The following is a 14,084-nucleotide window of genomic DNA, read 5'->3' as shown; positions in this document are numbered from 1 at the left end:
AACAAGGCTACTGGTATTGGGATGCTTTAGTGGGAATTTGGATCTCGTTAAAATCGTGTTGAAAAACATTGGAAAAGAACATATTAATTCAGTGCCTTCAAAAAAATTTCAAAAAGTAGAAAATAAACACAGACATATCACCCCTGTTATAGCTGCTTGCTGTAGTGCTAATAAAGACTTTATCAAGTACTTAATTGAGGAAGGTGCTCACTTAGATTCAAACAATTCTTTTTATCCCGCGTTATCGGTTCCTGCTATTACTGGAGATCTAACAACAGTAACGTACCTCATTGAACGTGGTGCTAACTGCATAAAATGTGATGGAAATGGTCATTCTCCTCTATCCCTCTCATCATTTTGTGGTCATTTGCACATTGTAGAAAAACTAATTGAACATAATGTTGACATAAACAAGTCGGACGAGAACGGCTGTTCCCCTCTATACTTTGCAGCAGGAAATGCTCATGCATCAATTATCGAAACATTAATGAAACATGGCGTTGATTGTAACCAATGTAACAAAGATGGAAAGGTTCCATTGCACTCGGCGTCTTTGAACGGTCACGAGTCTGTCGTAGAATATCTTCTTGAACATGGTGCTGATGTCAATAAGTGTGACAATAACGGTTGGTTTTCACTACATTGTGCAGCCCAAAATGGCAACGTGTCGATTATCAAAACATTAATGAAACATGGCGCTGATTGTAATCAATGTAACAAAAATGGAAAGGTTCCACTACACCTGGCGTCCTCGAACAGTCACGAATCTGTCGTAGAATATCTTCTTGAACATGGTGCTGATGTCAATAAGTGTGACAATAACGGTTGGTTTTCACTACATTGTGCAGCCCAAAATGGCAACGTGTCGATTATCAAAACATTAATGAAACATGGAGCTGATTGTAAGCAATGTAAGAAAAATGGAAAGGTTCCACTACACTCGGCGTCTTTGAACGGTCACGAGTCTGTCGTAGAATATCTTCTTGAACATGGTGCTGATGTCAATAAGTGTGACGATGACGGTTGGTCTTCACTACATTTTGCAGCTATAAAAGGCCACGTGTCGGCTGTCGAAACATTAATGAAACATGACGCTGATTGTAATCAATAGAGAGGTTAAGCAACTGACCGTGTACGTCTACGCGTACGTGTACAAACAGAAGTATGTTTACAAGTACACGCATCCAACGTAATGTTACGTTTAACAAACAGTACGTGTACGCGTACGTGTAAAACCATTAATTACAAATAAATTGATTGGATACAAATGTGCAAATAAACGAATCAAAAGAGGGTTTACTGCGTTAAGATCAAAGAAAAAAAATGGCGCAAAATATGATGTTGCTTGCAGCTCTGACAGACGATGATGATGTTTTACTTTTGTCTTGCATGAGCAATGAAAAAGAGGCATCGATTTATCACCGATTAAACCTGGATGAATTGAACGACGAACAATTTCGCCTGTTATTCCGGTTTCAAAAAGATGATTTGCTAGGATTACGAATAGCACTGCATATTCCAAACAAAATTGTATGTAAAAACAGGACTGTATGTTCAGGAATAGAAGGTTTGTGTATTCTCATACGAAGATTGGCATACCCAAATAGATTAGAGGATCTTTCCCATGTATTTGGAAGATCAACTGCTGAATTGTCATATATTTTCAACTCAGTCCTTGATTGCATAGATACAATACATGGACATCTCCTCGAAAACCTAAATCAGCCTTGGTTATCTCATGCAAAACTGGATGAAATGGCAGCAGTCGTGAATAGATGTGGAGCGTCTCTGTCCAATTGCTGGGGGTTCATTGACGGAACTGTCAGACCGATATGCAGACCTCAGTCTCATCAGCAGGTGGTGTTTAATGGTCACAAAAGAGTACACGGTTTAAAATTTCAGTGCATAACGACACCTGATGGTATGATTGCGCATCTATTTGGCCCGGTTGAAGGCCGTCGTCATGATGCCGGTATGTTAAGGGAAAGCAACGTTGAATACCAGATGTATCAACATATGACAAAACCAAACAATGATGTCTACTCTGTCTACGGCGACCCTGCGTACCCGTTATCGCCTTACATAATTCCCCCATTTCGAGGAGGTGTAATTACTGCAAATCAACTGCGATTTAACAAAAGGATGTCCGCAGTGAGAGTCTGCGTGGAATGGACTTTTGGCAAAATCTTAACTCTCTTTTCTTTTTTAGATTACAAGAAAAATCAAAAGCTCTATCTACAACCTGTTGGAAAGTACTATAGGGTAGCTTCAATCCTTACTAATTGTCACACTATTTTGTACGGGAGCGAAACTGGCACTTTCTTTGATATGTCTCCCCCATCACTACAGGAATATTTGGCCTAAATGTGTTCAAATGTATAGAATGTGTGTTGTAACGTGGACACATATATGAACAAGACTGACTTTAATGGTTTAGTTTATTCAGATAAATTAAACAAATATCTGGAATAAAATTTTACACTTCTGAACAGTTTTTATGATTAGTTATCTTTCGCTAATTTTTTAAGTAAATCAATGAAAGCAAGTTTCTCTTGCTTTTCTATTTCCATTCTCTGCATCCGTTCCTCTCGCTCCATTTCAAACTTTGCCTTCTCCAACTTTAATTCTTCTTTTCTTACTTCCATTTCTGATTTTCTCATAGATATCTCATTTTCTGATTTTTCTTTTAAATAGTCCACAAGATACGTCTGCGAATTCTTCTTCTTGAGTACTGGCAAATCGCATTCGTCGTCTGAAAAAACAAACAAAAAATATATATGGCTGTATAATGAAAGAATTTGTTTACACGACAAATCAATGCATTTTCCCCCAAACAAATCACATGAGCCTTGTAATACAATGACACAATAATATTTTCATACTTTTCTTTGGTGTAAGGCATTCAAGTGCCCTTTTCCTGATTTCTTTCCCTAAATTTTCTGATCTGTCCTTCTTTTCTTTTTCTTCTTTCTTCTCTCTCTCCTCTTCATTTTTCAATTCTATGACATCGTCCAGCAGGTTTGTTTTTTCCGAAACATCTTCATCGACACCAGATCTTAAAAAAATAAATATACAGGAACGTAAGTGTATTGAAAATGTATGGGAACATATTAGTGTACGGTATTATGAAATATTTCAGGCATGGGGAAAATAAGACAAGAATATTAAAAGATAAGCGGTGTATCAGAGAGAGAGAGAGAGAGAGAGAGAAAACCTTTTAAGATGTTCCCTAGTTTCTCGTTTATGTTGTTCAATGAGGAGATTTGTACGTTCTCTCACTCGTCTACTGTCCAGAATAAAAGTCGATGTTGATAGAGTTTCAGCTATTTCAGCCCATTTGTTTTTGTTTCTCAGGGGATTACTCCCGACAACTTCCCTTAAAAGCCGTAGATCATCCTCAGGTTTAAATCGGATCTGTTTTTTCCTGTCGGTATTCATTTCTGTCTAAAGTATAATGATATATATATAATTATATATTTGAATGATAAACAATACAATTATTATAGCTTGCCGGGGGGCGAGCCCCCCCCCCCCCCCCCCCCCCCGGCAACATGGAATAAATTTTATTTAAATATATCAATTTGCATTTTGATTTAACTGTCACATATATCAATTCATCCATCAATATAGACTTAGCAAGCTTTCTTTTTTCCCTAAATAATATGATCTGTGATGTAGACACCGGTCTACAAGGGTAATTTTACAATAATTTTTCATCAAATATTTCTATGACAATGATCAGTTCAGGTAAACATTCGTGCGTAATAAATCCTCTAGATTGTTACAAAATTCATATGTTGCACAAAATCGTTGTATAATGAGCTTAAAATGTTACAAGTTCTTACCCCCGTGTACTCTCAGCTCTACGCGTTGTGTACAACTTGTAGAATGACGTTGTGTGCGAAAATGATGACGTAATACGCAATAAAAGAGGGGATTCCCCTAGTCACAAGTACACGTAGACGTACACGGTCAGTTGCTTAACCTCTCTAATGTAGCAAAGATGGATGGTTTCCATTACACTTGGCGTCCTTGAACGGTCACGAGTCTGTCGTAGAATATCTTATTGAACATGGTGCTGATGTCAATAAGTGTGAAAATGACGGTTGGTCATCACTACATTGTGCAGCCCAAAATGGTCACGTCGATTATCAAAACTGTAATGAAACATGGCGCTGATTGTAATCAATGTAACACAGACGGAATGTTTCCATTACACTTGACGTCCAGAAACGGTCACGAGTCTGTCGTAGAATGCCTTATTGGACATGATGCTGATGTCAATATTTATGACAATAGGGGAAGGTCATTGGTTACACATCCATATATTCGGCACAATGAAGAAAGAACTGTAACGTCTACATGCCACATTCTTTGAATTTTAAACTCTCCGTGATATATAATTGTTGAATTGGGGAATCAGATTACAATGATAGGTCTTCATTATCTCATTACATTGTTAAACACCACTCTGATTCAACATACAATTGTTCTGAAGTTAATATTAAAAAGGATGCTGGAGTTCCTCATTGACAATATATCCGTAGTCTTTGGTTACCAGTTCTTCCAACAGTTTGTTGAAATTCTAATGTGCACGGATTGTACTCCTTTACTACCTGACCTATTTTTAAATTCTTGGAAGGCAGAATTTATTCAAAAGCTTCTACCATGAGAAGGAAGAGAATATCTTGCTGTGGCCATGAACTCAACATTCAGATGTATCGACGACGCTTTATCTATCAACAATACTAATTTTCATTGAAATGTCGATTCCATACATTCGAATGAAGTTTTCCACATCCGATATATACTTGATTATTTTATTGAAGATTGATGTTAACTCCATATCTATGCAGTAGTATTTCATCACCACTTGCATATGAATTATATTTATCATATATCCATCCTTTTTTTGATACTGTAAAATTCAGAGTGTGATCCGACTTTCCGGATCACCACACTGTGGTTTTATGAATCTGCGTCATGTCTCTCTGAAACTGATGACGTCACAATACATCAGTGCATGGGAAATATCTACCGCGTCACAAACAAACAATACATCTGTAGGTGGAACTATTTACCGCGTCACAAACAAAACTGCGTACTACATTAAAAATGATTTCACTTTATGTTTGCGTTTTTGATAATTTGGAATACATTTATTATCTTATAAACGTGGATTTAAAAATACAAAAGGAGGTATATAATGCCTTTATCAATACTAAAGTAACTTTATCTGGAGAGTTGGATAACGTCTCGTTGACAGGCGCGGATCATCATATCAAACTCGATGCGTTGTGTCTCGTTTGATCTGATGATCCACGCCTGTCAACTTGACGGGATTCAACTCTTTTGGGTCAAGTCACTGTAGTAATACTATAAATGCCTCTCAACCGATTCAATACACAAGAACGTGTTCTGTGTATCAAGTTTTAAAACGAGGCAGGCTACTGAAAAATGTGTTGATGTTATAGGTGTTTCAACAGTTTTGTTAAACGTCAACATTTCGCAAATTCTATGGTCATAATAACAGTCTAAGTTACCAATGCAACCTGTCATTAGGTCAAATACTGTCTGACTTGTTTCATGCCAATCGTAAGGTCGGTTTTTACACACTAATTTTGACTACGGGTTACTCCCTTTGCCTTAAAACGATATAGGGCTCACGGTCAACAGGGGATGCTTACTCCTCCTAGGCACCTGATCCCACCTCTGGAATACCCAGGGGTCTGTGTTTGTTTTACCCTTACTTTTGTATTCTTTATAGGAATAAAACCATTTACTTGTCTGTCGGTAATAGTCACTATATTGTGTTAACGAATTCTTTTGTTTTTGATTTTCCCGCTTGTGTCTGCAGTAATAAGTAACAGTGGATATCATATTATTCTTTTGTTGTTTTGATACACTAGTAAATCTCTGCAGGTATATGTAAGTTCCTGATGTTTATACACACCAATTTCATGTTCAGAGTCCTACTCTCCATTGGTTATTGGTACACGAATAATTGGCTATTTATCATTGAATTTGTGTAAATTGTCATAAAAATACCAATGTTTATGATCGTGAAAATCTTTGTTACCATTGATTAACAGTTTAAGATGACAAATGTTTGATATCATTTTAAATATTGTTCAATGGGACACAATATTGCATTTCTTATACTTATACTTCACGTTACTAACTAGTTTGCTTTTGCAGGTTTTCTTGCAATTATATGAATGCATGTAGGAGTATTGATATGTGAGTAAAACGTTCTAAGTGTTTAAATTCTAGTTTGTATAAATGTATTCAGTATAACAGTAATATTACACGTATGTCAGACGAGTAAATCTTGAAAACATGATTTCTACTGTATTCCGGTGTTAACTTTAAATCAAGAATTGTGTGCATTAAGCTACCCCTGATGTGTACCTGTTAGCCCTTCTATCAATTTTATATTCTTTACAGGATATAGGATTAATAATGTTCGTTTCCTTCATGTTTTCATGTAGTTAAGTAATTGTGATGTGGGAGATAAATGACCAGCAGAAATGTAAAGATTGTTTTTGTGAACCATAGGACTGTTGTTTAGTTTTTATTCTAAATGAGCTGAGTACACATTCATACGTAAATAAAGGTAATTTTGTTTATCAGCGTTTTAGTTGTGCTTCATCTGGGATTACAATATATGCTGTCTCCATAACATAACAGCTAGTTAACCAGTTTTATGTCTTTATTGATTGATTGTATGCTTGTATATATGCAGGATTGCGTGGCTGACTGACCATCTGAACGGTGAAAAGCTACAATAAATACTGTATAAGTACTTTTTTCCGCGCGGTATTAATTTACGCTATGTACGCGGTCACAAATTTTCCGCGGAAATTTATCCCAGCTTACTTAAAGTAAATGAAAAACATTCAGTGGCAATCTAAGAAATCCGCCCAATTTTCTACCCGCGGAATAAACAGAAATTGTGATTCCGCGGACTTATGAACCCGTGGAAAAAAGTACGTTTACAGTATATAAAGATAAAGTAATTATGATGTACAATGCACAGAAATATTAAAGTTCAATTAGAATGAACTAGTTATGAAAATCTGAAAAGTATCTTATTTGCAATGAATTTGACACAATAGATAAGCATACATAATATATACGGTGTGACCGTTGGACCGAGCGAAGCATGATATGGTCATTGGCGTGTCCCTGGTGATAGTCATAATTCTGTTCAGTACGGTAAATTACAATTCATTTAAAAATATGTATTATTTATGAAATTCCCCTTGCGCTAAACGCTCTGTATCAAAGGGGGATATCTATGAGGATAATCAGAGGATCCGCCTATTCCTTTAACGCAGAGAATAGAGCACCAGCCGACGTAAACCGTGCATAGTGACGTCAGATGTAGCCTTGACTTTTTTCTTCGTCTTTCAAACCAAACAATTATAAACAATAATTCATTTCAAAATATATATCATTTATGAAATTTTCCTTGCACTAATTAAACGCCCAATAACATCTAAATATTAAAGGGGGATATACGAGGATAACAGTTCTACAGGATCCGCCTATTCATTTAAAGCGGGGAATATAACGCCAGCCGACGTAAATCATGGATTGTGACGTCACATTTAGCCTCGACATTATTCTCTTTCAAATCAAACAATTATAAACAAAAAACCCCGTTTGCAATTTAAAAGACAGTTAAAACAAAACAAAATTAACCAATAAATTCAAAGTGGTAAAAGGTAAGCGTAAATATATCGTATATTTTTATTAACGAAACTCATGAACTCGTTCATCTATTTAGTCGTATTACTGTTTTTCTATTTGATGATTGGCTAAAGACTGTAACAATAATAATCATACCATTCATTTTTAACAAACTGGGTGTTTGGATTACAAATTGCACGTTAGTCTTGTATTTTTGGCATTCAAAATTAAAACACGAATAACTGTAGAAGCAACTAATGAACAAAGCGTAATGGCGGCGCTCATATGGATCACAAAATTTTCAGTGAACGTATACATGTATAGAGATTATCTGTATTCATTTGCAGATTTTTCTCATTTTTTATTTTACGTATACGTGTTACCTTTAGAACCTTCGGCCCGTCCGAGCTTCGTTTGGTATAACTTCGTTTCATATAAATAGATAGGTTTGTAAATATTTAACGAACATATACGAAAGAAATAAAATAACAAGCCACCCTGAATTCTCGCGAAATAAACTTATACTTCACTCATTTTAGAAGAAATAAAAAGGAAATTCCACAGCAGGAATAATACGGAACATTATACAATGTTTATAATGACAAAAATATAGAATACTTACATTGTGGGCAGATAAAAACAACTGTAACAAGACAGTATGACTGTACAGAACGGAGACGAGGAAAGCTCTGCTTGCGTGCTGCACGCACGGAAACATCAGCGATAATAACGGGGAAAAAATCGAGCCGTGTCGGATAAAAAAATTCCGGCTTACAAGTCGGCACACAACAAGTGAAGGAAAAATAATTATGTTTTACGAACTTTCTTCAAGGAAAAGGGTATTTTCGAGTATCACTGCAGATATGTTGAATGAAAATCTACAATCGTGTTATCATAAAGGATGGTAAACGTTCAGTGCGACGATGGGGAGACATTTTAAGTTCATACTCCTCCTAGGCACCTGATCCCACCTCTGGTGTGTCCAGGGGTCCGTGTTTGCCCAACTATCTATTTTGTATTGCTTGTAGGAGTTATGAGATTGATCACTGTTCGTTATCTTCACCTTGCATTCAAAATGAACACTTTTTGATAATATGTTTATCCTAATAAAGAATAAATCCATTTTCTAAATATTCTGTCAAAACCTTTGCCACCTGTGATATCCTTATAATTAGGTACTGGTAATTCAAGTATCTTCAAATCATGACCCCGGGGGGGGGATAAAAAAAAATTCAAGGATCGCTGATTAAATATGGCAACACTTCTATGTAGTTAAAGTGGTTGGGTTATATAGGGAACCAAAGTTTTTGATGAGAAACAACACATTTTCAAGAGTAGAGGGGTCACGCTAAAACATATCAAGATGTCAATGTTCTGAATTCAGGTTAATTAATGGACCAAGGAGTTAAGTTATGGCAAAAGTCAAGGACCTAATGTTACATACAGGGGCGTAGCTAGGACTGTTTCAATGTGTAGGCACGAAAGATGAAGCTGAAAATTTCACCGAGGTAGGTTCAGGAGGAGGCGACCCCCTCTCGCTGGGAGGGGGGGTCGCGGGTCACCCCCGAGAAAATTTTGAAATATTAGGACTCGTTTGGACTACTCTGAGCATCAAAATGATTGCAACAGACATTAAATATTGTACAACTTTTGAAAAATTTAAACTGTTAAGTTCGAGAGCGAGTCATTGTGATCACCAAAGTTTAAAAAAAAAAATATAACCATTATTTAGAATACATTATAATTAGAAAAGGTCCGACGGAATGATAATTTTATATTCGATTTTAAATACTAGAAATATATTTGAACAACTTATATTTTGCAAACATTTATGGACAAAAATGTGTTTTGAAAATAAAGAAAACAAATGTGTAGGCACGTGCCTACTTGAGCCTAACGAAGCTACGCCCCTGACATAATACATGGATATAAGGGAAATCTTTACAAATCTTCTCTAGAACAGCGAGACGGTGTAAGTCAATGGTTTAGAAGAGGAATCTGGACTTGCATCCAGAATTATCCTTGCAGCCCTTTTTGTAACTTTAAAATCTTTCCATTCCAAGCTTGGATGTATTTCCCAATAGTCAAGCAGTAGTTAATGGACGGCAGAATATATGCATTGTAGTAGAGCTTTCTGGTATGTAGAAAGGTTTTTTATCTTGCGTAGTGTAAATAATTTGTAGTTTACATTTTTGCATACTGAGTCAATGTGATTGGTGTAAAGTAAATTGTCCCAAAATATCTAAATTGAGTACATTTTCTAGACATTTCTTACTATGAACATTAGAATGTAGTGTAACATCTTCACCAATCATGTCAACCTTTGGATGTTTACTCCTCCTAGGCACCTGACCAAACCTCGGATTTGTCCAGGAGTCCGTGTTTGCCCAACTCTCTATTTTGTATTGCTTATAGGAGTTATGAGATTGATCACTGTTCGTTATCTTCACCTTTGTAGGAGGTATGAGATTGAACACTGTTAGTTATATTCACCTTTATAGGAGTTATGAGGTTGATCACTGTTCATTATCTTCAACTTTCATGTAACAGGATGACATTTATTTATGATAAAATTAGAACCTCGAGGAACTCCTGTTGTGAAAGGCAAGATCTCGGAAACACGAGTTTTAAATTTTGCACATTGTATCCTGTTCTAAAGGTACGATTTCAAGCACTTGATAGTCATATGGTCAAATTGGTATTGAAGTACTTTCTCCTGAAGAATATCGTGATTAACCAAATCAAATGCTTTACTGAAATCTATAAATGTCTATAATCTATAAATGTAATGACTTAATTCACCACGATCCATTGCATCTAGCCAACTTTCTGTCAGTTTATAAGTGAAGTTTGACAAGAGAGAAGATTGGAATTGTGTTAATAGATGCTAATTTATGTTATAACGATCCAGTTTGTCAAAACAACCTGTCATTAGGTCAAATGCTCTGACGTGTTTCATACAAATTTTAAGCCGTTCTTTACATTCTGATTTTGATTATGGGTAACTCCGTTTACCTTGTCAAAATATATGACACACAGCGGGTGTGGCCGACTGGGGATGACACCTGATCCAATCTCTGGTATATCCAGGGTCCGTGTTTGCCCAACTCTCTATTTTGTATTGCTTATAAGAGTTCTGAGATTGATCACTGTTCGTTATCTTCATCTTTCATTTATGAATTTTATTGAAGGTAGACAATAACGGCAATATAAGAAATCAGCATCATGACTTCAGTTTTTCCATCATCAACTTCGCATATATATGTACCAACATTCCATTATCAGTTGTAGTTGATGTTTATGTCTCTCAGCTGATTCGATACGCAATATCATGTCCTGTGTATGATCAAACAGGCTACTGACAAATAAGTTGATTTTATAAGGGTTTCAACAGTCGCGTTTGAAGTCAACATTTAGTAAATTTGATGGATGTTGTAACAATCAGGCTGCTTGTCATTGTGTCGACTTTTGACTTGTGGCGTGTTTTATATCAATTGTTGCAGTACTTGTGATAGAGTTAGTATATACGATATAGAACTAGACATATTTGATTTTTATGACACATTCCAGAAAGTTGATATACACGCAGCACTCCAATCCATACATAGAGGACTCAGAAATCTATTTTCAAGGTTAATGGAGGCATATGTCACACCCTTTTAAAAAGTAAAATAATTATGAAATAGTGAAAGAAAATTGGTCGTATCTTTAAAACATATTTCCTGAAGAAGCAATGGGACAGATGAGTTGGAACTTATGTGAAAACTTTTGCTAATGAATGTAGATTCAAAATTGTCCCCGGGGTTAGGGTGACAGAACAAAGTTTTACAATGGGGATATATAGGAAAACCTTATCAAAAACAACAAAACCTTGATAAACCGTCCACCTTTGTTCATATAATGACCGCAGTAGGTAGACTTGGGTCACAAAACGGTATAAATTCTTTAAACTTTGAAATATTTTTTATCATGAACAACAGGGCCATAGTCAATCCTATTGAAGACCAAGTATCCTCAGGTGGTGCAGTCAAGTTTGTTCGACTTCTAACTCTTTGAGATGAGATGAGATGAGATGAGACCACGATAGAGGACCAACGTTTTACATAGGTTGGTTGTATATTGTTTAACGTCCTGTTACAGAATTTTATGGAGACGTCACCATTGCCGGTGAAGGACAGCAAAAAGGCATATGCTGTTACATCCCAAATCGTCGCCCCGTCCCAAATTGTCGCTTTGGGATGACATTTTACCCTAAATCGTCGCCCCGCATCCCAAATCTTCACCCTGGCGACGATTTGGGACAAGATTGCACTATCATTAGGGGCGATGATTTGGGATGTACTATAGTTCACCCCAAATCGCCGCCTGTCCTAAATCGTCCCCGCCAATATTTTATTGACGTTTTTAGGATAGATTACAAAGACGTTATTTTATTATACCCCTCTTATATGGGGGTACATAGGTTTCACTTCGTCTGTTTGTCTGTCTGTCCGCACTCATATCTCTAGTGTTTGTCGACCGGGCTGAAATTTTGAATGTACACAAAAAATGTAAATTACAAGTGACCCTCTGACATGTCTCCCCAAAAATGAGAATTATGGAATGAGAGCTTAAAGCGCCGCGTGTTGTGCACAATTTCCAGCAACTCTGCAATATATCTGTTGTTTGTGAACCGATATGTGGGTTACATGTGCTCCTGGCATGTGCTTCCCGTAACATAAAATATCTTTTGATCGCGAGCTCAATGCGCCACGAGCTGTAATCATAGCGAACTATTTCCGACTGTCTTTCTGGTGTTTGTGAACCGATTTAGCTGAAATTTGTATGTAGGTTATATGGAACTAAGCACATAGGCTTCATTTATTTGTTCGCTTGCTTATTTGTTCATTTACTTATTGAGAGAGAGAGAGAGAGAGAGAGAGAGAGAGAGAGAGAGAGAGAGAGAGAGAGAGAGAGTGTGTGTGTGTGTGTGTGTGTGTGTGTGTGTGTGTGTGTGTGTGTGTGTGTGTGTGTGTGTGTGCGCGCACAAGACCTAACAACCCCGTGATCAGCAGAATGACCCTACAACAAAAGGCAAAATGATTTATTGTCGGATACATCTCTCTCTCTCTCTCTCTCTCTCTCTCTCTCTCTCTCTCTCTCTCTCTCTCTCTCTATCTATCTCTCACACACACACAGGAGAACTGAACGGAAAAATCATATAAAAACCAATGACACCACCACCACTACCAATAACAACAAATACAACTCTTTCAATAGTAACAAAACCACTACCAACCAAAACAACAATAACAAATACTGTGATCATAATAAATCATTTAAAAAAAATATACAACAGAACAAGTAAAAGACGAAGTAGAAGATTAAAATGTCTTACTTATAGGGTCCAGAGGACCTTTTGCGGTCATAGATTGACCAAAGAAGAAGAAAGAGGAGGAGAGGAGAAGGAGTTAACAAACAGGGCCAGTTTGTATGTAAACGATGTTTCCAAATAATTGCAGCAAGGAAAACGTCAGTTTGGAGTGTGAAGTTAGGCCCAATTCGTCGCCGGTGACGATTTGGGACGGGCGACTATGAGGGGTGTAACATGGCCTTTGAGCAGGGACATCTTTATTGTGCCACATGTGATGATACAGGGCCTTGGGTTTTGCGCTCTCATCCGAGGGTCCGCCTCATTTAGTCGCCTCTTACGACAAGCAAGGGGTATTGAGAACCTGTTTTAACCCGTATCCACACGGGGATGTTCTAGATGGGAGTGTACAACAAATAGTCATTAACAAGCTTTGTATGAACATGTAAGATTGGTGATGTTGAATGCATCAATCCTCAGGTAGTGCAGATTTAAAGTGATTGAAATCAAGATTGGTGATGTTGATTGCAGGAATCCTCGGGAAATTAAGAGGAACTTAACATCAAAGTAAAAGAAGAAAAGTTAATGGCTTACTTGTCTAATAAACAAGCAAATGTTAAAGCTGTTACTTCGCCTAATGTTAAAAATTCCAAACCAGGGGAGCATTTTATCAGGACATCATCGTTTCTTAACTTTGACTATTTACATCGTGGTGGGTATTTCCTTCACCATCTCAAATTTTATTATCGAACTTCATCCCTCGGTACAGGTCTTTAATTCTTGTCGTAGAGCTACCATTCTTACCATTTTCATTACTATTGAAAAGCAAATGACAAGCATTTTATTACATTGTTAGAAAAAAGTTGCCAGCTCCTTTGCCCCACTATTCTACTGTCTGATCAATGTCCCAAAGAGTAAAGTCGGACCGCAATGATGGTTCCATTAAACGTTTTCAATACATGGGAATCTACAGAATGCAACAAACGTTTTAGAAACATATATTCACCCCCGGTACGAAATTGAAAAGTGTTATACACTT

The 14,084-nt window shown here is 36.8% G+C and overlaps 2 protein-coding genes across 3 annotated transcripts in view; one reads left to right on the top strand and one right to left on the bottom strand.

The window, feature by feature from the left end:
• The window catches only part of LOC125660925 (sodium-dependent glucose transporter 1A-like), a 210,509-nt gene that overhangs the window by 177,876 nt on the left and 18,549 nt on the right, over nucleotides 1-14,084 (top strand). The gene's annotated exons all lie outside the window — the stretch shown is intronic.
• Nucleotides 1,111-3,490, bottom strand: LOC125660831 (uncharacterized). Its single transcript, XM_048892658.2, has 3 exons — nucleotides 3,215-3,490; nucleotides 2,883-3,055; nucleotides 1,111-2,752 (listed from the first exon to the last, which is right to left on the bottom strand). The coding sequence occupies exons 1-3, from the start codon at nucleotides 3,436-3,438 to the stop codon at nucleotides 2,502-2,504; spliced, it is 648 nt and encodes a 215-aa protein (XP_048748615.2). The 5' UTR covers nucleotides 3,439-3,490; the 3' UTR covers nucleotides 1,111-2,501.

The sequence above is a fragment of the Ostrea edulis genome, chromosome 8 (assembly GCF_947568905.1).
Source record: "Ostrea edulis chromosome 8, xbOstEdul1.1, whole genome shotgun sequence".
Classification (NCBI taxonomy): Eukaryota; Metazoa; Mollusca; class Bivalvia; order Ostreida; family Ostreidae; genus Ostrea; species Ostrea edulis.
The sequence above is the reverse complement of the archived record's forward strand: the minus strand, read 5'-3'. Positions and strand labels throughout refer to the sequence as shown.

What these genes read in the sequence shown, in the direction of transcription:
- LOC125660831 (XM_048892658.2), bottom strand. Translation starts at nt 3,438, where the DNA reads ATGAATACCGACAGGAAAAAACAGATCCGATTTAAACCTGAGGATGAT. An exon ending in ACTAGGGAACATCTTAAAAG is followed by an intron (nt 3,056 to 3,214) that starts GTTTTCTCTCTC and finishes TATTTTTTTAAG; the next exon opens with ATCTGGTGTCGATGAAGATG. An exon ending in ATGCCTTACACCAAAGAAAA is followed by an intron (nt 2,753 to 2,882) that starts GTATGAAAATAT and finishes TTGTTTTTTCAG; the next exon opens with ACGACGAATGCGATTTGCCA.